This window comes from Typopeltis vanoorti, chromosome 3 (genome assembly GCF_054136105.1).
Source record: "Typopeltis vanoorti isolate ZY-2024b chromosome 3, IOZ_Tvanoo_1.0, whole genome shotgun sequence".
Classification (NCBI taxonomy): Eukaryota; Metazoa; Arthropoda; class Arachnida; order Uropygi; family Thelyphonidae; genus Typopeltis; species Typopeltis vanoorti.
The window spans coordinates 160,886,464-160,911,995 of NC_143551.1; the positions used below are offsets into that span (position 1 = coordinate 160,886,464).

General features: G+C 32.5%; 1 protein-coding gene across 1 annotated transcript in view; it reads left to right on the forward strand.

Annotated features, from left to right (window-relative positions):
* The first annotated feature begins 3,643 nt into the window (after positions 1–3,643).
* Positions 3,644–25,532, forward strand: part of LOC150108708 (uncharacterized) — an 85,139-nt gene continuing 63,250 nt past the window's right edge. The window contains exons 1-2 of the mRNA XM_090390512.1: positions 3,644–3,718; positions 10,740–11,025. Of these exons, the coding sequence (XP_090246638.1) occupies positions 3,644–3,718; positions 10,740–11,025 (361 nt within the window). The remainder of the gene's footprint in view (positions 3,719–10,739; positions 11,026–25,532) is intronic.

A 25,532-nucleotide genomic window follows, 5' to 3' on the forward strand; every position in this document is an offset into this window, starting at 1 on the left:
ATATATATTATGTCGCCTTGTCTTATACCTCTCTACATTTCCACAGTGGATGTGTTTCCATTGAAACAGGTTGCTGCTGTTGCATTGGTGTATCCTGATTTGATGGTCCTGACGTATGGCTCTTCCACTTGATGGCTTCGTAATGCTCTAAGTATTGCACAAGTCTTTACTGAATCAAAGGCTTTCTCATAATCAATAAAGCCAAAACATAATGGTAATTAATATTCGTTGTACTAAAGCCACTTCGTAAGCCTACCTGTTGTTTTGGCTTGTTAGGTCGAGAGTTGCAGAATGCCTATCAGCACGTTTATAAATACTTTGTAAACCACCGATAGTAGACTCATAGTAGTCAGTAGTTCGTCAAGTCTTTTACTTAACCTTATTTGTGTATAAGAATAAGGATAGCCTTTTTTCTTCAGACATAAGGTAAATAGTTTCTCCAAGCTTTTGTAGGTCATTTCCCCACTTACTTTTGGTGGTTCGGTTATAACTCCATGCTCATCTGTGGCTTTTCTATTTTGTGAGCTTTGGATGCTCCACATTCTTCTGGTAGGATCGGTGACATTTCAGTTATTTCGTAGTTTCTTCTTTATTTGATTCGTTATCCTAATATAATATTGCGTAAAATTCTTCATTTCCTTCTCTCTCTTTTTTTTTTTTTTGGTATAGCATATCCATCGCTGGTTATGGTCCTATCTCATAATTTGACTGCAACCATCTGTTTATTGCTTTTTTTTTTTTTTGAGACTATGGTTGTCTTCAATTGTTTGTTGTATGAATTTAAAATTGAATTTTCTTAATTCTTCCGTGATACGATTTATGACTGTTTTGCAAAATTCACTGTATGTATTCATTTTAATTCTGTGGGTTATCTGTCTGTTTCATTTTTCTGTTCAGCATTAGAAGAAATATTCAAACTTCTTGATTGGGAAGAGAAAGGTCTGAAGATAAATGGAAAATATTTAAGACATTTACGCTTTGCAGATAACATACTTATATTTATTTCAACTGCACATAAATTACAGACTCTCGCGTCAATGAACTTCAAATTGCTAGCAAAATAGCTGGCCTAAAGAAGACCCAAGTTATGGTCAATAGCTGTGTCCAACCAGAAATAATCGAAATCAATAATGATGAAATTGAACAAGCAAATGATTATCAATGAAACAAAATATCATTGACTAAATTAAAAGATACACGATTCTTGGGTGGGAAGCATTTCGAAAATTACAGAATAGTGAAAATTCCATATTTTCAATATTCAAAAGTCAGTTATTAATACAGTTATTAATATATTCTTCCTATATTGACATATGGTTGTGAATCATAAAACTAAATGTAATGGAAATTCAAAATTTTAAGAACAACGCAGTTTAAGAGTGAAACATCTGAAGGGGCAATGGGCTGGGCATATTACTCGAAGACAAGATCGGCGATGGATAAAAGAAATACTCGATTGAATTCTACGAGAAGAAAAACGACCACAACGCCGACCGAAATCCCGATGAACTGATGATATCACCGGATTTGCAGGAGTGACATGGGGAAGGAGAGCATTATTGGTCTGAGCAACGCAATGATAAGCAAAGAGAAAACGTCCCTTTCTGATTGTTTTTAAATATTATCTATAGGTGACGACAACGACATAGGTTGATTATTCTGAAAATACTTACTGCATGTAGCTGACGAGAAAAACATCGCGCACATTTCCTTGCCATTGTAATTAGTAAAACAAGGAAAATAAACTATTTATTTTTCTGTCTATAGAAATTAACCTCTTTCATGATAAGTGCCAATTTCTTCATACTAATTACATGTTTGTGTTCCCTTTCTTTTTTTTTAATATGTACTTGATTATTTATTAATGAATATTAAGAGGTGATTGCCTTTTTAAGAGGCGATTGCGCTCATATATGAGAAAACGCTTGTTTGGTTTTTGAAATAAAAATGAGTCATTTGGTCTACAAGAAGGTGGCAGAGATTTTTTGTTTTTCATCAAGAGCCTTCGCTCAGTTGGTATCGACGACGTCTTTTGATTTGGAAAGACCTGAGTTCAAACTCCGTCGAGGGAGAGAACCTTTATAGGGTTTTTTTTTGGGGGGGGATGAAGTTGAATATGGAGGTAAAAGGTTTTTTTGTACAAAGAATTCGAGTTTTTCTTTTTTTTTTTTAATCCAGCAAACCCTTTGGGAGGACGCAAACACATCAACTTATAGCTATAATATAAACTTCCCTCATAGTTTACTTCAGCCATAATTTCAAAAACAAAAATAACAACGACAGTCGCCCTGGAAACCAGGAATTTTTACTCGTTAAAACAGACAACCAATAGAAAATATATTCATATCGTTCTTTGTAATAGTTGTAGAATCTTTTTTTTTTCTCATTTTTTTAAACGAATGAGAGCCAAGCTGATATCTTTCTTTTTTAAAGAGAACATAACTGTTCTGTATAAAATATTTAAAAAGATAAACTGACTAAGCATTTAAGATTAATACTTCAGATATTGGCTCGTGTGTGTCTTTTCATGTTTCTTTCTCTATGTACAGTATTTATGAATTAATTAATATTTGTTCGTTCTGCTTCCAAATCCGTGATAATCCCAGAGGCCAACGTAACATAATACTGAGCGAGGTATGTGAACTACTATAATAGGAGCGGCCATATACGGACAAGCAAAACTTGTTCACAACCGGTCCTATTATTTTCAGAGCAATCAATCTTACTGGCCGAGTTAGGGCTATTATTTATGAAACTCAGACATTATACTGACATGCATTCCACATCATAATAAGCATTATGTTTGCTTCTCGAATTGATAGTATTGAAATAGCATCATAAGTTATAGATACTACTTGAATATGTATTTACGCAAATATCAGTGGCACGGACAGGGATTTTCCAAAGGTGGAGATCTCTCTGTACGTTCTGATTTGTTGAAATCGAAGGAAAGAGAAGGGTTCTAACTTTTTTATATATTTTTCCTTCTATTTCCTATCAGTATGCTATCATTTATTAACAATATTCAGTACGACGAAATTTGCAAAAATTTGAAGAAAAAATGTCACAAAATAATATTTTGTGCCATTGATTTAAGAAAATATTCTATACTCTCAATCTTTAGAGAACCAAATCAAATTTTGAATTAAAGTACATACAGTTAAAGACAATTACAATTGTGTCACTGGTTGCTCTGGTTAGAGTGCCTATGATTGTGTTCATTCAACAAACCCTTTCGCCATCGATTTCACTCGATATTGTTATGAATGACACCTTCATGACAAAGCCTGACATGATGGATTACTGTCTTTTATTATTATTTTTTTTTATAAGCAACCTACGGTTTTCACCGTGCACGTTATGTAGTGTATTTTCAGGTCAATGGCAGACAGAGCGGCCCTTACTTGAGGCAAAAGACCCAGCGCCCGATTCACCGTGTTTTTCCGTGCCTGTCATCACTGACGTCACTGGTCTTCTAACAGTTCAACGACGTGAGGCCAAGACAGACCCATTAGAAACGTGATGCTGTCATATTAGTATGCTTCGGTTGGTAAAGCGGTGTGAAGCACAATGTTGTGAACACGTGGAATCGTAAATGCGGCGTGTTTGATCATCCGTTTTTCTTTCCTTTATCTTCAAAAAAATGATTGCGATTAACAGTTGTAGTGGATTCCCGGATTTGCGGTCTGGAAGTATCGTTGTTTGTCATTATGCTATGGTAAGTCACAGTAGCATAATATGAAGTATGAAAAGAAATATAATTTCTGGAAGATTAGTGAATAATTTTATATTTTGTATAATAAATCGTGTTATTATTAGTTAATGATAGTTGAATATTAACCATGGAAGAAAACGATTATTAAGGCCTGTATTTTGATATATGAATTAATTTGAACAATCTTTGTTTCCATACACATTTGAGAGTTGTCATTCAATCTGATTTGTTCATTCAAAATGCTCCAGAAATATGTTTAAAAAAATTGAATACAAGTTGTAAGTTGTAAGCAATGAAATGTATTAAATTGCGAATATGCATATCTGTATGCCTTAGATTCTTTCGAAATATTAAAATTTTTGCGATAAAACGAAAAAGATCCAATTACCTGACGAAAAAAGAAAGAAAGAAAGAAACTAATTCTAAAAAAATTTCCAGAATCCAAAATAGTTCTGCTAAAAATTTTATTATGGTGAACAACAGGCAATTCTCTCTCTCTCTCTCTCTCTCTCTCTCTCTCTCTCTCTCTCTCTCTCTCTCTCTCTCTCACTCACTCTCCCTATTAATCTATCTATCTATCTATATCTATCTCTTTCTTGGTACAGTTACGTTTTGTGAAATCCGATATCATGATCACTTTCAAATATTTTAACATTTAAATTATTAAACATTTTATATTTAAAATTTAATTTTATATTTAAAATTTATAATTTAAATTATAACATTTAAAAATATTCATTTAGAAATACTAGCCATTCAGGCTATTTCGGAAAACAGAACCGACTGTACATCAGTAGTATTGTAAGAGAATTACGTAATTTGCTGCTAAGAAATTTATATCCTCAATGAAGAAAGTGGGAAAGTTGAGACAACCTTTCCTTGAGGAGAGAAACATTTAGAAGAAAAACATTTCAGGCTTTTGAAATACCAGACTTTATTCTCGGAATAGTCCAAGGCCGATACTAAAAATAACAAAAAAACATTCCAGCTTCATGTAAATAGTAAAATGAACCTTGTTGTTTTTTTGGCTTGTTTGCCACTCTTTCAAAGGCAGCTTGATCAGTTCCTAAACATTACCGAAATAAATGCTAGATAATAAATCTAAATGTTTGCACCAGTAGCCCATTTTAGGTTTATTGCCCACCTCTAAGCTTTCTGTAGGACAGAACTCATATACTTTCTTGCCTGAAAGCAATGTAAAGCAACGGTGATTGTCAGTTCCTCCCGGCTGTTTTGATTAGGTCAATTGGAACAGTACCTACATGAGTACTGCTCCATAAATGATCAACTGTCGATAGCATTTACTCTCCTACCTTAAAGTTAGAAATGTTTGAGATAACACATGGAACGAAACAATATGAGTATCAGATTAACGAAGCATCTATTGAAGAATGCAAAAGTGGATGCGGAACTGAAATAGACGGAGAGCCTTAATAGTATTTAGTTTCGTGTTCATGCAAAGAAATAAAGATGTTTTTATTATCGGACACGCCCAGGAAAAGTACTTATAATCGTAACAGGATGTTATTTCATTGTCTTATCAGTTTTAATAAGAAAGAAATATGCGCTCGATTAATGAAATATGGAACATTCGAACAAGTCCTTCGATGCAAAAAAACTTTATCAGAACTCGAACCATCCCTTGGGGACATGAATGCTTTATCATTCTTCTCTCTCTCTCTCTCTCTCACACACACACACACACACACACACACACACACACACACACACACACACACACACACACACACACACACACACACACACACACACACACACACACACACACACACACACACACACAAACACACACACACACACACATTTTGGGAAAAAAGTTTGTAGCGCTGTGCTTAAATAAAAAGTGATGGTAGAAGTGATATAAGACTTCTACCATCACTTAAAGTAATTTAAAAAATGCAGTAATTCTATTCAGTAGGGCATTGAGTAGACTGTTAGCAATGAAAAATAGAAAGAAGTGGAACATTTTAAAAGGACAGAATAAGAATGCCAAAGTACAATTAAGAAACTGTCAAGATGGAACAAAAAGATATAGATATATAAGATAGGAGTAAAAAAGTGTTAATGAAAAGCGATGGAAAGTTTACTGTAATGGTCAGATCATGCCTCCAGCTGGAATAAGAATCAGTCATTCAGTAGAGTCAATCAGTCATTCAGTCAATCAGTCATTCATGGATCAGAAGTGGAAGATGTTGAACAAATGCTTAGGTTAAAAGAAAGTTAATAAAACTGTATGTGTGGGCTCACATATATACACATACAAGCAAACAAGAAAGAAAGAGAGAGAGAGAGAGAGAGAGTATTATTTTCAAGGAAATTGTATTTCCTTGAAAATAAGTGAAGCATTTCTAATTATCTATATTTATAATAGTTATCATATTATATTTTCATTGGCTAACGAAATATATGATTTTTTTTTTCTTAGTTGACGGTTTCGTGTTGTGAGGACACATAAAACATATACATCTACAATACGTACATCTTTGTGTAATGTAGATATTATAAACAGGATCGAAGACAAAAAATGAAACCAGACAGGTTTCGGTTCTGTGGATGTCTTCGGGAAGACGATTGAGGAGATGCGAGATCACAGGAAAAAGATCTCAAACTCCCATGGCCGTTAGGCGATTTAGTCAGCTATAATCTGCTCACAGTTGAGAGAACCTTAGCTGGCACTGTGCCAAGAAGAGTCAATTCATGTTGAAGGGAAGAAAAGAATAAAGAATGTATGAATTCATCACCAACACACGAAATCACGTGCTTTATGCGTAAAATTTTCGGACTGTTATACAAGCAAACTAGTTACCCCCTTAAAAACTAGAATGTTTACAAAAGAAAAGCTAATTTTCCGACGTGAAATAATAAACACTCACCCCACGAAACGGATTGATTACCCTATTATCAGAATGGATTCGCCTTCTTCTGCCATGTGCAGAAGTGTCGAGGGCTCTCTCTCATCTGTGGTCGAACTATAGTTGTTAGCGTATGATGATATAACAGCTATTAGGCCCATTTTATGAAACCAATATAAAGCCATTGGTTAATAAGTATTGAGGTCTGTCAATTGCGTGTGCGAAGATCCAAACGTTCGGAGGATCCAAGTTGGTTATTTGCCTACATTGAATTTCGAAGATGAGAATGATATTTTGTGGGACGAAAAACCGAGTTTCCAGGAGAAAAACTCCTGCCACCACCGTATGAGACCAGCTAGCTCACTTTCAATTGAAAGGTCCTTATGAATGTTCTTTGCCTCCTAGACGGGATTCGAACTCAGATGTTTCCAAGCAAAGAGCATCTTCGAAATCGAAGGAGGGTCTGTAATGCGGTAGATCTTGGGTGGATCGCACCTGAAGTTTTCCATTGAAATCCCTGATATACATGGTATATCGAAAAGCTAAGGTCAAGTAAATCAATTCTGTTTAATTAATTACTGTTTAGGTAATTTATTTAATTATTCATTAATTTTATATCTGTTAATCGTATTACTAAAATCATTTTATCAGCACTATGTTCCTTCAAGTATTTCTTCAATGCTCTGTTTGATTAGGATTGTGATTCTTATTCTTGAAAGCAACACTTTTTTCAAGTTCCTGATTCAGACCTTCACCTTATATTGCGATTTTCGCTTATCATTTAAAATTTAATAATACTGCTGTTGTAAGTATATTGTGTTGTGTTTCTGATAAGTAGAGTATATTGTTTTTTTACTTTTTCTTATTTTTTTTCAAAATGTCAAGCCGGTTTTTAGATATCTGCTTTAATAATCTTCATTTAAAGTACTTTTTAACTTAACACTTGGAACCATCCGTAGACGGAATTATTTTAATTCGGATCTTGTTTTCACAACTCATGAGACCAAAATTCTCTATACGATTGTGTTAGCTATAAGCAGGACTTGATTGTATTAAAGACATGGAAGAACGGAGATTCAATAATTTTCATGTCAGGTTCCTGTTCCACTAATTAAACAACATGATAGACAAGTAAAAAGATTAATCTTCTATCAAAATATCACGAACATTCTGATAGTTATATTTTTTCGGAGTTTCAACTGCATACAAGAACTTAAAGGTTTCCTTCTTCCTCAGTGATCTTAAATGTAAGTATTTATTTTTTTCTTCAACCTTTTAGAGTTCTGTTCAGATTTTTAACAAGTCGATAGTTTCATATAGAAATCGAAAAAATTTTACAGATCTCACTTTCGATGTATTTTTTCTTGTTCACATTGAAAAGAAAATATTCTTGCTTCGAAATGGGAGTTGGTAGCATGAAATAATACATTTGTAGGCTAAATAGATTTTTAAAAAAATCATCGATTTCGAAGAATATTGGCTTCTGGTGTTTCTGAGATCATTGAGTTGAGATATGCCATTTTTGAACCTCAGGAAATTTAAATAAAAGGTAGGTGCAAGAACTAGTTTATGTATTAGGACCGTGAGAGTGATACATGTGTATACCGCTGTGCGCGAAAAATGGGGGTCACAGACATTTCTTTAATGATATAAATTAAGGTGGAACATTTACTACAGGAACTTCTAGTAATAATTGTACACTTACAATTCGAGATGGCTTTGCATTCTCCTTAAGTATAGAACGAAAAAAGTTCATTGCACTCCTTCGCATGTATTACGTGTTAAGCTGGTCAAACTCTTCACTGGATGAGTTTGTAGCTCCTCGAATTTATATGCCTTGTCGTTGTTTAATAATTACATTTTTATTAACTTTGTGAAGAAACTAAAAGACATTACAAAAGTGCAGTGATCATGGAGATAATCAATAGTGGTAAACAGAGAACAAATTGATTTAGCATATTTATCGCCAACAACAACTACTATTACTACTACTCATCTAAAAGTATAAAAAATAACTTATTTGTTAAGTTAAATTCAATAATCGTATACTATTACTGAATTTATTAATTAGTATTTAGAATTTAGTAATTTATTAAAAATAGTATTCAATAATAAGAAACGTAATACTAACCGAAGTGGGTATTAAATTTAATAAAAGATTCGCATAAGTAGGAGAGGTAAAACTCCAGTTATCTGAATATGATAAATAAATGCGTTTTAATTGCGTAAATCACAGAACATCGTGGTTTCGCAATGATTTAAATATAATAACTGCATTTGGAGAAAATAAAGGGAAAATAATAGCATAACGGTGTTGAAGTAATACAGGATGAATAATGGCCAAATTATTCAAATGAAATGGAGACGATTACGTCTGTGGAATTACTATAAATAATAAAAATATATAGTATTACTATAAATAATAGTAATATATATTAATTAGTATAAATAATGGTAACAAATAATTATTATAAATATCATGTATAATTTATTATACATGATAATTTATATAAAATTAAATTAATTCAACTTAAAACACGGAATTAGAAGACAGTTGAATAGATAAAATAATTAAGACACCTACATATTACGCTGAATATGTAAAAAATGAACTGTAAAAATATTAAAAAAACAGCGATTATGAAAAGAAACATGTCAATCAATATAACTGTCTAAACGATCTTTTAAAATAGAAAAAGTCTTATGGTTCTCCTCTTTGAAAGTTTGATAGACGGAGTAGAATAGAAAGGAATGGAAACTCTGTTAATAACCAGGGGGTAAATGAAAATGACCATAGTCATTAGACAGAAAAAATGAATTATTTGTTTATATATATTTGTTGTTGTTATAATCAACAATTAATGAAACCGTATATGTACTGAATGGACCCAAGTTTTGATTGCGACTGACGTTTAGTTTTGATGATGAAAACAACTAGAATCAAGGAATTTCGCAATGTTGGTTTTCTTTCTGTAAACCGTAAATTGTCAAATATCATTCGGCCGCCTTACTATGAGAAAGGGCTAAACAAAATGCAATATTCCTCTAAGGTGTAAGTCGTAACGCCTCTAAGGAATCTGCATAACTTGGCTTCCCTTATGTAAAGTGGGTTTTGTTAAACTACTTCAAACACCATTTTGTGTGTAAAAGGGTATTCCATATTCCCCGAAATTCCTCTAAGTAATAGTCCATAACGAGAATATATGCAACTTCATTCGTTGACTTTATTTACTCAATCATTCTGTCCTATTCGATATTTATACACATTCTTAATAAGAGCTCACGGTACTGGTCAAATTCTTAATAGGAATTTCAATATTTCTAATTTATAAAACCGAAATACCAGCATTAATACCGGTGTTTAAAAACATTTTTGAAACACTGGTATTAATGCTGGTTTTTGGAATTTTGCAATTAGGTGCAATAAAATAAGGGAAAAAAACAATTAATTAAATAAATATATTATATATATTAATATTGTAAATATTAGTTATGTTTAAGCATCCACATTACCTGTTCCAAATAAACGGAGCTCTTTAGAAACATATGCAGTCAATACTTTAAATTATTGATTAATATTGTTTAAGCCTGGTTTTCCCTTTCAGTCGTTTCCGACCGTAGGTGACTTTGTAGGCATTGCCCACAAAGTACTCCTGGTTTTTACAGGTAGTTCACCACTGCTTCTCGGAAAACGAAAATCATCTCGATCACCTGAAATTTTCATAAACATCTATGCCTATAGTGGGATTCGAAGCGACCACTTATTGATCGGTGAAAAGAAGCTTTCGATTTCACCTCTAAGCACATATTTGAGCACGCTGGTGCATATGAAATTGACTTGTGTTTCACTTTGCAGATAAAGTTGTCTTTGAGTGGAGGAAGTTTGTTATAGGAAAATCTAAGTCTATAAACGAGCTCTGTTTTAATAGCATAGCTAGCTTTTTTTCTTTTCTTTTCTTTTTTTTTTTTTCATACCCAACATATAGAATTTACTTTATTTTGGTGTATCATTAGATTGCTGTTCTGTTTCGTAAGACATTAAGTAGTGCTATTGTAAATTACTAGTCATGTTTAACATATGTAGTTCTAATACAACTGTCATTTTAATAGAAAACAGCTTAATTTAAATCCAGTGATGTATTTTCTTTCAGGGTTTGTCTTTCATGGCGCTCATCCTTCTCTCATGCCGATTACACGAGGTAGATCGCGAAGTGAGCTTCCTCCACACAGTTTTAAACCAATGGCTCTCATTACCAGGTGGAGATTCCAATCTTCCAGCTGTATCAGGTGCCGAAACTTCTACGGGTAATGGCCTGGTTAGCGTTGCTGAAAAACGGCCAGCGGCAACGTCGGATAAGGTGACTGATGAAATAAGACAAAAGCAAAGGATGACGTCACTGCTTTCCAGTTTGCGCTTGGAACTGGAGACATTTAACGGTAAGTCCGTTCGCAACACGGAAAGCGAGGAAGAGAAAAGTTAATGGGCAGGGGATGGGAGAGAAAAGGGGGAGAACGATTATGATGAGGTAGAAGAGTCCGGAACGTGAATCTGATGGTCCTAGAAAATATTTCATCACTTCCGCATATTGTGGATATTATCCCCTTCCATAAATTATTTGGAAGTAGATGACATCCAGTACAGTACAGTATAATCACACACACACACACACACACACACACACACACACACACACACACACACACACACACACACACACACACACAGCTTCTTTAAACCTTATTTTGAGAAAATTCTCAACACTACTGAGTTTCTGTTTATTAGAATTCCTACATAGTTTTATGATATGTGCTTCTACAGGGTGTCCCAAAATTCAGCAAGAAGTAATTTTGATAGAAAACACAGGTTTTTAATTAAAAATTGTAATTTCTTATTGATTCATAAAGTATACAGTATAGGGTTATGCATGGAATAGCATATCGGGTAAATGGCCTCCACGGCTTTGCTGGCACATACGCACTCTTTTGTCGAAATTTTCCATGACCGTTTTGCATAAATGTGGCTGAATTTCGTTGATACAGCGCTCAATTTCCTGCTTCAAGGCGTGGGTGGTCGTGGGCTTGATGGCATAAACCTTAGACTTCAAAAAACCCCAAAGAAAAAAGTCCAACGGCGTTAAGTCACATGATCTGGTCGGCCAATTCTGATCACCAAAATGGGAAATTACACGACCAGGAAATGACTCATGCAGTAATTGAATTGTTTCTCGGGCTGTATGGCGTGTGGCACCGTCTTGTTGAAACCACATGTCGTCCACATCCATATCTTGCAATTTAGGCAGAAAAAACTGGATCATCATGTCGCGATAGCGAGCACCATTAACTGTTATTGCCTTACCAGCCGCATTTTCGAAGAAGAATGGACCGATGATGCCTCCAGCCCAAAATCCACACCAAACAGTGACACGTTGTGGATGCATTTGTTTCTCAACAATCACTCGTGGATTTTCTGAACCCCAAATGCGACAATTTTGTCGATTAACGAAGCCATCAAGATGAAAATGAGTCTCATCGCTGAAGATGATTTTGTTCGAAAAATAAGCATCCACTTGTTGTTGTTCTATAATCCATTCAACGAACTCTCTTCGCTGTGGGTGGTCAGTAGGCTTCAGTTCTTGAGTCAATTGAACTTTGTAAGCATAAAGATGCAAATCTTTCGTGAGAATACGCTGTAGAGAGCTTCTCGAAATGCCCAATTCAAGACCACGGTGCCGAATTGATGTTCCTGGATTCTCAGCAACACTCTCGCGAATTGCTTTGATGTTTTCTGTTGAACGACTTGTTGAAGGACGGCCAGAGTGTATAAGATCACTAATTGATCTAGTTTCCCTGAATTTTTTAATTAATCTTTTCACAGTTGATGAAGTTAAATCACTATTCCTACCATATTTTGTACGAAAATTGCGAACTGTAGCTGCCAAACCTTCATCATTTTTAAAATATTGCTCAACAATGAAAATGCGTTGTTCTTTCGTGTAGCACTCTAACTTGAATATTATTTAAATTGACCGATAATTAGTTTCTCATGTATTGTTAAAAATTAATAATACTTTTTTTTTGTTTTCATAGATTTATGTTGATTTCCTTTAGCTATTTTCTTTTTCTTTGACAAATTCTGCGATTTTAATAATTTCTATTGCTTCTTGTTTTCAATAATCATTCAGTGATATTTGTTGTCCGCATGCATTGTAGGTCGTCAGTGTCCTGCGGAGCTAAAACTGACCTCTCCTAGTTTTAGATTTAGTACTCGTTTTTATAAAGTGCATATGTAATTAACCCTATTTTTTAACACTATTACTTTGCAAAGTAGGCTTTACTTTTAGTGGGTATGAGCTGGAACTGCGGTTTCATTGCTCAGAACTAAGTTAGCATTACTAAAAGAAATAAATCTACACGACGCGTCTGAAAAATATGCTTAGAAATCTAAATGTTTAAGTGACCGTAATAATCTGAAATTCATCTTGTAGCAATAATGGCTGCAATATGATTAGGACACCCATATATCACATTCCATTACATCCCACAGATTATCATTTGGTTTGAGATTACGTTACGGGAGAAGATAACTGATCTCATTAAACATCGTGTTTTTGAAACGAGCAATAAACAGATCTGATCCAATTAATATGGGCCACAATAGAATTTAGTTGTCTTTTCAAGTTAAAGCGAGCTCAATCTATGCTGTGCAAATATATTACTCTTCTACCTACCTCTTCCAATCTTTACTCCACATTGCTACTTCGTCTCCGGCAGCTTTTACAGAAAAAGGAAACAAGGAAAGTCTATCTTCATATATGGTTGTCTGCGCTATTACTCGTGTGCAAATTTGGACAAAAGTGTATATTTTTTTACTGCTTTATTTTTTTTTCAAGCCTCAAGCCCAATTACTATGTTTTTTTTTGTTTTTTTTTAAACCACTGTATTTGGTTTCCGATTTCCAGCTGAAACGAGGGTTAGAGATAAGGGAACATCTTTTGAAGCTCATATTTCATGTTTTGCTTCGTAGACTTAAATGAAGAAAAAGTTATTGGTGTGAGTTTTTTTTTCTTTTTAATTGCGATAGTTGATGCTTTCCCGCCCTCCAACCACTTTTTATATATTTTTGAGATTGTACCCTTTGACATTTCCTCGATTTCTTAATTCTTGTTACTAGTTGTCCCCATTTTCACCGAACAACGGAAACAATAAAGCTCATTATATTTTTTTTTCCATATCAAATTACTTTCTACATTTCTAATATGCAATTCTTGCTTATTTCAAAAAGAAGTTGGTTTTCTAATTATAAAAAACTTCTTATAGCGTCGACAAACAAAAATTATTAACAATACAACATTACAAAATTTATTAATCTACTAACAGAAATTAGCAGTTAAGCTGCTAATTTCTAAACTGCACAGAGACCAGAATAGAAAGAAACATCATAAGAAGTATAGGAAGCCCATAATTTATTAACTCTACATTTCAATATATATTTAAATGAAATAATACTGATTCGGAAACAGCATTGGAACATGAGTAACTCAACAAGCATAAATACTATTATTTGTAAATGGCCAACAAGCTATATCAGATGACTTTCAAAGATCAGTAAAAACCTTTGTATAAATCACGGAACAATAATAAAATATAAAAAATATTTAATGAAAAAAAAAGAATAATGGCATTCAAAAGATTAAAAACCATGTTAAGAAGTAAAATACGGATAGATGTTAAAAATATTAAATAAATATTAAAATGAAATAAAAATAAAATTTGTTCACGTTTCAAATTAATATATATATATATATATATATATATATATATATATATAGAATAGCAATTAACACCCTGTTAATTCGGACAGGACAAACCAAGCTCAAATGAAGAAACGAAACTGATTAGAAAAATAGTTAATATACACTGCAGATAATGAACTTTTTTTTTTTTGGTTAAAAATAAACCATTAAACAAATGATTAAATTTTCCAGTTCATTAATATAAACCAATAACGTACTACTTAAGTAAATATTCTCAAAAATGGATAGAATTTGCAGGATACAAACATGATCCATTGGATAGAAGTGGATAGTATTCGATTGCCAAAATTAATAAATAAATGAAAAATAAAGGGAAAGAACTATAAGCTCGAGATAGCGATGGCATGAAACCAGAATATCAAAGGCACTTGGCGTGAATCCATGAGTGGAAGAAGAAGAAGAAGAAGCTGGCTATAATTAAAGTTACATCTCAGGTGATCCCTACTTGGAAGAGATTTCCTTCCAAACACTTTGATGCAAGGGGGGGGGGGTTCTGATTTATCCAGAAAATATATTTTAATATTGGCCACTGATTCAAAATAAATAAATAAATAAATCATCATCATAAATAAGTAACATTGTGAAAAGTATTTTGATGTACTTTAGAAATGCTACATATGAAAAAAGAAGAAGAAGAAAAAGCACGCAAGGGAAATAAGCTGTTTATTGAGGCAAATTGTTGTCTCCGTTGTCTGTAAACATTATGCTGAAACGAAACGTAACCCGCTGCAGTAATCTTGCAATACACGTTTTCGAAGACATGCCAGGCCGAGATGAAGCATTTCTTTTGCAATTCGATGAGGATGGTCTGGTTTGATTTGGAGAGTAAATGTTAGAAATGAATTATGTTTCAATTTAAGATGGTTAATAAACAGTACATTTATTATGCTAAGCTCCACTCTAAACTCGAAATAGATTCAGAAAACTATGCAATGTACAATGCAAAATTAAAATAAGTGAATAGTTAATTATGTTACAAATAGAAATACTAAGCAAACGTACTATAAGCTAACATACTGTCAGTAGATAATCCTATTCAATTTTTTTTTTTCAAATACATAATTTTAGCAGTTTTCGATATCGTTATTGTTGTTTTGTTAATGACATAATCATTAACAAAGACTTGCCGAGAAAATTCATAGTAAGCCTTAGTTAATGATAAAGGACAAAACTAGTCAAGTTTCGGTGGATTAATTCGGACTATTGACCAGGAAGAGAACCGCAATCAGTGCCATCTTCTCTCTGAGATTGATACCTCTGTATGCCAGACGGCAATATTGACCTACCACCAAAAAAGAAGCCAGCTAGCTGATATCACACAGACATACCATCTATGTGTGACTTGAATCCAAAATGACAAATTAGTCTGCATATCCTGCAATTTGGTCTGTCATTTCCTTAGTGGTCATCTCAAAACATGACTTACTGAGATATTCCTGAATATGACTGAGTCTGTAATGACAACGCCCTTTAGTTGGAAAGACCTAAGTTCAAATCCTGTTCAGCACGCAAAGAATCTTTATAAGGACTTTTCATACGAAGGCGAGTTAGTTATACTGTGGTAGAAGGGTTTCCCTACTGCAAATCACACGAACTGGACACACAGTACTCGTAGTCAACAGATATAATACACTGTCATCATAGTCTTATGTGTTCCGTCCATAAACTCAACTGAACTAAATATCAATAGTATGACTAGTGCGTAAATCTTTGTGCTTTTACCTCGTGAACATTACAATTGCTTCAAAATGTCTCGAATATTTCAACTAAAAAGAATAGCTACACTTCTCTGAGTTCCTTCGGTATTGTCATTCTTTTTTTTTTTTTTTCAATGTTCAGTTCATATTGTTATTTTGATAAAAAATAAGACTGCAACCCATTCATTTTATCTGCTTTTTTTTTGTATAGAATTTTGATACAGAACTTCTGTTCTAAGACTCTTTCTGCAAGTATACACAACTGAAATGCTAATTTTCAAAGTAAATTAGCTGGTTCTTTCACATACGTGCGGTGATTTAATTACTAGCAGTGGAATCCTACTTTCAAGGGTATTAGCTCTCAAATATATACTTTCATATTTTAGGACAAAACTGTCAAAAATTATTAATGTATCTATTATTTCAATCTATGTCTATGAATTCAAGTTAAAATTAGTGTATTTATTCATGCATTAAGTTTTACAGGAACTAAAACATGAACGGAACAAGCGAAATCAAGCAAAACCAAGTTTTATTGTAAAATCCTAGAAAATCGCCATGCTAATGATAGATTATGGATTATCTCAAACGACGTTATCACATAAATCTTCGCTACTATCTAGTGCATGGCTAATCATAAGAATTTTTCACTTTTCTCTAAATTCCAGGATCTTATCAACAACTCCCCCCCCGCCACACACACACACACACACACACACACACACACACGCATACACACACCAGTTTGATATCTAATTCAAATACGATGAGTTATCTGACAAACTAAGTAGACATCTCCTCTTTTCATAAATGTTATTTGGGGACTTTAGAGTTAGCATGCACTGTGTAGATATTCAACAAACTACAATTGTCGATCTGGTGGGCCGAGTGGTTTACGAATCCACTATCCGGCCGATAGGCAACGAGTTCGACACCATGAACGTGGATGTTTGTAAGCGTGTAATCGTCTTTATAGCCGTATAATATGACTGTCCGCTTATCGAAGGCTTAAAATTGCAAATGAATTAGTCTGTTAAATGCAGGGTACAAAATATATGCAGGAATATTAAAAGAGAAACTGAACATTATTGCAGAGGATAAGCTACTAGAAGAACAGAATGGATTTCGGAAAGGCTAATCTTGCATAGACTCAATTTTCTAAAAATAATAATTGAAACCCGAAGAGAATTTCAAAAAGAAACACACGTGGCCTTCATTGATTATGAAAAAGCTTTTTATAAAATTAATAGACAAAAGTTATTTAAAATACTAACCGATCTAAATATACCAAATATACAAAAATATCAGTCAAACTAGAAGAAATATCAGAATGGAAGGACATACCAAGAGGAATACGACAAGGATGTGTCCTATCGCCTCTGCTGTTTATTATATGCAACATACAAATTTGGTATACAAATAAACCCACAAATAATGATAGGTGCGCTATTATTTGCAGATTGTCAAAGAAGGATCTAAATATACCAAATATACAAAAATATCAGTCAAACTAGAAGAAATATCAGAATGGAAGGACATACCAAGAGGATTACGACAAGGATGTGTCCTATCGCCTCTGCTGTTTATTATATGCAACATACAAATTTGGTATACAAATAAACCCACAAATAATGATAGGTGCGCTATTATTTGCAGATTGTCAAAGAAGGATCTAAATATACCAAATATACAAAAATATCAGTCAAACTAGAAGAAATATCAGAATGGAAGGACATACCAAGAGGAATACGACATGGATGTGTCCTATCGCCTCTGCTGTTTATTATATGCAACATACAAATTTGGTATACAAATAAACCCACAAATAATGATAGGTGCGCTATTATTTGCAGATTGTCAAAATGTATTAGCTACATCAGAAGATGATATACAGAGATCAGTAAAATCATTAAGTGATATTTCAGAATAATATAATATGAGAATATCAAAAATAAAGGCAAAAATAATGGCTTTCAAAAGAGAAAACCCACTAAGAAGTAAAATAGTGATAAATAACAAAATATTAGAACAAGTAGATATTTTCAAATATCTGGGATGTGACTTATATGAAGATGAAATAAATAAAATTTAAAATGTTGTCCAAGTAAACGGCTTAATAAACAATATATTTAAGCCATCCCTGGTACAAAAATACACCAGAATCAGACTAAACTTTCTGTCTAAGCCAACTTTCTTATATAGAAGTGAAACATAGATCATAAAAAAGAAGCATTAAAATACGGATTCAAAGAGAAATTTCTCAGAAAACAGCTAGATATACTGACTGGGACCATAAAACAAATGAAGAAATTTTTACAAACCCCTAAATATAAAACCAATTACCCACTATATAAGTAAATATAAACAAAAATGGATACAAGATCTAAATCAAATGGAGAATAGCAGACTGCCAAAAATACTATAAAAATATAAATTAAATGAAAAAAGAAGGATTGGAAGAAGAATTTATTATTTATTATTAAATAAATAATAAATAAAGACCAAGAAAGCGATGGCATAAGACCGAAACAGGCCACTTCGGCTAAAATCCATGATAGGTTTACATTTAGATACAGACATTTCCAATCGTCTGTATCTAGAGTTAGGAAGTGGTTCCAGATTATGTAAAAAATGAATAAAATATTAAAAAATAATTTTAAAAAAAATCATAAAATCCTTAACTCATTCACGGTACTAACGTGTTATATGTTTAGAATCTTTTATAGTTGGGATCACATGAAAAAATAAACACTTCCAATTTTTAATAATTGCTCAAATGCGAATTTAAAATTTTCAAATGTTTGAACTGTACTGTCACTTGAGAGTGTGTGTGCGAAATATATTAGGAAGAAAATAAAAGAAGAAACTGAAACCAAAATAATAAAGACTACTTTCTGAATGGCCGAAGAAACGTTTTGTTCAGACAATGAGTGGGTTGACAGTGTAAACACCGAGTCTTAGCGAGACCTTCATTCTCTGGCACTTAAACAAAGATCTCTTTAAGTAGCAGAAAAATGTGCGCATTGTCGTAAGTCTTCGTTTATGTCTGCTTTACTACAACAGGGGAAGTGATGTTTATGTTGTCGTTTCCTATCACAGTAGAGATCCCGAAACTAGACTCTGGGTGTATTTATGATTCTTACAGGAATCACAAGTTATTGCCGTTATCATTTTTTTTTTTCATAGTAATTCTTACGCATGAAAATCAATTTATTTCTTAAGTAAATATGACAATAGAGAAGTAATAATTACTATACGTAGAAAAGACTGTTTGTATTTCAAAACAAAAAAAAAAGGTTTGACAATATATATATAAAACAATTTTTGATTTTTATAAACAGTAAATATTTAATTAATATTAAATAAATAAATATAAATATAAAATATCAATGAATAATAAAATAATAGCACAATAGAAAATAAAAATAAAATAAATAATAAATAAATAAATGAATAAAATAAATAAATAAAATAAATAAATAAATAATTAATTAATTAATAAACAAAATAAATAATAAAATGTATGAAATACAGATATATATATACTAATACTTATATTATAAATATTTATTTAAACATTTTAAGAATTGGCGTCAAGCATTTATTTTATTTTATTTTATTTTATTTTTTATTGTGGTTCGTACTGTTTTTTTTTTTTTTTTTTTTTTTTTTTCAGTGGTGAACAAATGGAATGCAATGAAATATTTCCTAGAGATAATTTTTCGGGAATTTCTTTCATCTTAATATTTAACATATTTGTTCGTTATTCTATTATTTTATTTCATTTTATTAACTGTTTATTTACTAATATTCAAATTTCTATAGAAAGACAAGATTCATTCTAAACATTCATTTCAGTTCATCGACAATATTCACATTTATTATTTCCATTTGATTCGCAATGTAGTTGAAAGAAATCGTAATTGAACAGCGGTATGACTTTATACAAAAACTCAGGGTACACTCGAGGTACAGCAATAACTTATTTCTCCCATTAAAGCATAAATAAACCATAATATTTGAAGCCATAGTAATATTCCGTGGACAGTTATAAAAGAGTAAACGGGATATTACTAGACTAGTGAATTGTAATATTCTGGTAAATTATATTTTTTGTTTTTATTTTTTAATTTTAATTTTAATTTAGTTTTAAAAAGTTTATATGCATAAATGCATCCCTTTAATAATATATAATACATTATTTCATAGTATTTTGTAAACGTGTGTAGCATATTTTATTTCTATTTTCTGTAATTCTGGGTCATCTTTATCCACTGATACCACATAATTTGTGAATGACCACTAATACGTCAACTTTGGAGCACACATTAATGCAGAATGGCTTTTGCGTTTTCCATGTACTGAAACATTAACTTGAATGCCACGCTAAGTTTCAGACAACAATAGTCATATCATTATTGCTGTATTTCATGACTTCGTGCGGATTCACTCTTTCTGTATGGGTTAATGCATAACCGTTAATACAGTGTTGTCCTACTGACTCTTCATTTTCTCCTCTCTCTTTCTCATGAATCTTTCACTGACATATTTAACATTTCTGTTTATGAGATCAAATGGGTAACATGAGTTGCCTAACGATAACAATGAAATTGCAATCAGGAATTTTCCAGTCAACAGAATTTGGCAGAGGACACAATAGTGATCTCAGGGTCTACAACTTGCTCCCTTGCCTTTTTATAGATTGCATAATTACGTTATTAAAGAAACTATCAAGAAGTTTATTGTTAATTTATCCTAGTCAAAGTGACATCGTAGTAAGGATGAATGCACACAATAGTAGACTAGCCTGGCTGACAAGTCGAAAGATTTGGAGTTTTAAACAAAGCATTCTTTGGTCATTTGCTTCGTGACTTTTCGTAGAACTGTTCCAGTTACTGTTTTTCTCTGTGCCTGTTCGACAACTAGGACACTTGTAACCATTTCACCAATGTTGCGTGTGTATCGAATACATTAGCTTATATTGTTTCCCCCCCCCCTTTTTTTTTAATCATCTACACTTTCCTTTTTTTTTTTTTTCATTTCGTTGTCTTAACAGTCTTATGTTATGGGAAATAATTTCGAGAAGATTGAAATCGGTGATCTTACATGATTTTCATTAATCTGAAGAAGGATTTTCTGTAAGGGAAAAGATGTTTCGAATACAATCAGAGAGTCACATAAATGTCCCCATATTTATGCATTTCGCCTCCTACATAATAATTTAGTTGTATTATCTTATATCAATGCCTACACTCTGTTCATCCATGTAACTTTGCGATGACATCCATGATACCGCAAAGTTAAATGTCCCGTTTACACAAAAATTTTCCCAACGTCCACAAAATACGCTTTCGGAACGCCAATGTCCCTTTTTTCTGTATCCGATTTCAATATGAAAATATTTTTATTAACATTCATGAATGTTTGAATGAATGTAATAACTGCTCGTAATATTAATCACAAAAAGTGCCAGAAATAAAGGTATTATTGCATTCTGATAACTTGTAAGTCATATGTGAAAAGTGCCAGCAGTGATACCAGTATTGTACATGACAAAAACACTGCGCATTGTGAACTCATAACTATGATGGAATACAGTTAGTAATTTTTGCCCATGATGTTGAGGCGTAGATAATTAAATCCATGACACTGTCGACAATCTCTGTTATAGATTTATATGTTATACTACTATATAATTTTGAGTTACCGTTTATTGTTACATCTTTTTTTTTTATTATTATTATTTTTAATCACAAGTCTCAAGACTTGTAACACGACATTGCTGTGTGTTGGCAAGTGGTTAGCAGGAAGAAAAGAATTTGTTGGCGTGTATTTTTGAAGACCTAAAGGTTGTATTCATTGGGGGAAAACTGTATGGGGAAAGTAGTCCAGACAGCAGAGGTGTAGGAAATAAAGGCAGGATGAAAAGCTGGCACGATGACGTTTCGAGTTGAAATTCATATGGATATTGACCGGTAGAGGATCGTGTTTGTGCATGAGTAGGCACTAAATAAAAGTGTAGAGTGAAAAAAACCTCTGTAAAGAGTCCACATTAGCACAAGTCATTGACCAAGATAATTCAGTTAATGAATTCGGACTTCTCTACAAAATTTTCATAATGAAAACATTCCTTTTGAGAATATGAAAATATTATTGAATTTATTTTGACATTTCCGTTCCATCGTTCATAGAAAGGGTTTCCTCATTAGTGAAGAAACCCTGCATTAATCTGCAATCACAGTTTAACGCAGTAAAATCAACGATAATTATAAAACCTATTTCAAAGGAATAAAGTGCGATTATCTTCACAAGTTTATGAGTAAATGAATAAAATCGATATTTAAAAATGATATATTCTTTTGATGAAACAAGAGATTCATCAACCAGCACAGCAAATTTCCAGGAAACAGAAATTTCTGGGACCCCACGTGCAACAAGCGGATAAATTTTGAAATACTTATGCATTTTACTTTGGACTTCCTTTGTTATTATTAAAAAATTAATGCCAATTTAATTTTTTGTTTAATTTACCATTTAAATTTACCCTTTAATTATGCATTATTACTTAAGTATTTACATTAAAATATCTTAAAAAGTAAACAAAAATACATTTTTAAATATATAATTACTAACGATTTATGTAGTGAAAATAGTAAATTTTAGATCGTTGAGATGTTTTTTTTTTTTTTTTTTTTGAGGAAATCCAGAACTATCCATCCATCCCCGACAGTTGATGTCCCCTTTTTTTCTTATTTTAAATTATGAAAATCCTACTCTATATCAGTGGAAGCAAGGCTTATTGGAATCTTTTTTTTTCCAGGCCTTATTTCAGCTCATACTCTATGGGCCGAATTACGAATGCTTCGGAAAGATGGTTTTTAATTCGCCTTGCAAAAACCAGAGTGTGTGTGTGTGTTGATAGACAGATGCGAGAATGGCTTATGCAAGAATGCAACGGAACTTAATCTCTGCTAAAAATGAAGATAATTTAAAATTTTCATTTAAGTCGTTTTACTAAAATATTTCAGAAATATTTGAGCTGATTTAAAGTTAATTCAAATGGTAATTCTAAAATATTAGTCTAATTAAATCGTTTAAGCTGATTTCGGTTGCTTTTCATTTAGAATAATAATGTTAATTATAAATTAATCTATCAAGATAATTTGTTAGCTTTCGTGCAACCTTCTTCTTCTCTTAAATTTGTTAAAATTTAAAATGTAATAAAACTGAATAAAGAAAACAATCTTTGGTTCACATCTCCAAAAATCAATGGTTCTTCTAAATTCTTTACGCTGATTTTGAAAATGATCTTAGAATTTGTCTGTTAGAATTTGTTGGGTGAGTCGTGAGCAGGGCCGGTTGTATTGACGGTGCAATACGTGCATTTGCACGGAGCGACAAGATTTTGGGAGCGGCAAAATTTGGATTAACGAGATCCTGAAACCAGACTTCGGGATGTCGTCAGTTAAATTTTTACATAACAAAACTTCATTGTACTGTATATTTTTTTAAAATCGTAATCATTTAAAATAATGTAGCATTATATGCGTTTAATATCTCACTGTCAGTGTTAAATCAGACGACGTGACAATAACAGAACACCTATCTTGCATTTATTTCCGATTCCATTGTTGGCCGTGAGTTGACCTTGACCTGAGAGTAAATTTCATTTAACCAATGAGGAATTTCCTTAGGCCACACTTACATTAGAGAAATTAGACTACACTGGCGTTATTTGTGCTTTTGCCAATGTGAAAGCAAGAGAAGTTTCGTTTTTAACAGTACATTTACATTTTAAAAGGGAAAATGTAATTAACTTATGTTAAGACATGCATGACACGCGTTCTAAAATCTAAAAAAAAAATATATTTACCATAGTTACATGTTTATGATTTAGCAGTTCATTCTACATGACGTGATGAGCGTTACTTACGTACATGTAAGTTAATAGTAATATATTATAAAAACAATATTTTTAGGTTGTATTGACAGTATGTGATATTAATGAATTTTGGAGTTGAATTTTCAAATAAACTAACTTTTAATAATTTCCACTTTGTTAAAATTTAATTAAAATTTACAGCAGGTGCATTTACTCTGCGTTTGGCGAGTATACTCGTTCTTCGCTTGATTTTAATTATCTCAACAAAATTCCCCCCGTTAAAGGGTTCATTATCTTTCTCTTTCTGTAAAAAATATAGCTTATGATCATTTTTCATTAACTTACGAATTTTCATTAGTCAATGCTACTATTCAGAATTTTTGATCAGACATGTTGAAGCCTAGCTTATGGCTTTAAAGACATCATTAAAAGAATTTGTTTAGGGGAAGGGGAGGCAAAATATGCTATTGCACGGGGTAACAAAATTCCTAGGGTCGGCCATGGTCATGAGTCCGAAATGAAACGCGAAATAATTTAAACAAAACTGCACATTAAACAAATCTACAAGTCATCTATGTATAACTACTAATGATGATGTAAACACGAATTTCGCCTCTGGAAAACATCCAAATATTAATAGTATTATTATTAGTAATAGTTTATTAATTAATAATTTTTATTATTAATAGTAGTAGTAGTTTCTTGCTATTGAGGCTATCTTACTTCGATATCGCGTTTTGATCTGAATATTTCTTGACGAAACCACTATTACTATGATTATAATTATCAGTGCTTGCGTTTGTTAAGAAATTACGATGTGAATCAAATAATATGAAACGTTTACAGGGAAATTTGAAGTCACTACTTTCAATTCTCCAAGTGCTTCATCCTCATTTTTATCACATACGCTATTTTTTATTATTAACCTGAATTTTATCGCTAAGATAAAATTCAGATTCTAGGCTTAATTTGTAGACCTAGAAATACCTTGCTTTCATTTTGGCCTCGATATTATCTGATTCACGTAGAGAGACTGAGAGCCATTTGGATTATAGCTTTAACCTTTATTTTTTTTCTATTAAACTATGTCGAATACCCAGGTCAACAACAGATATGGGTTTCTGGATTAACTTGAGATTTATTGATGATATATTTTTGCCATAGGATCAATACGTGTCGAAGTAGCTGTTGTTTCTTTAAGTGACGATTTTTTTTTTTCCTTCTCGGCCATTGTGTTCACAGTTGGAAACGAGAGCGATTTTTTTTTCCTTTTTTTTTTTTTTTTTCTTGGAACACATAAACAGTAATAACTTGCTTTCATAACTAGTTTGGCTAGCAGGCCAAACTTTTTCTCCACCGGTAACCAATCAGAGATTGGTTGCCGGTGGAGAATAAACGATCCCCTCCATTTCCAAAAGTTAGATAGGGCTAAAACGGCCCTACAATGGAATAAAAGCTGTTAGCAGATTTTGTGCGTGTTAAATTTTTGAACAAGTCTAAGCATGAACATACAAGTCATGACAAGCAGAACCTTAAACAATACCTCTCCTC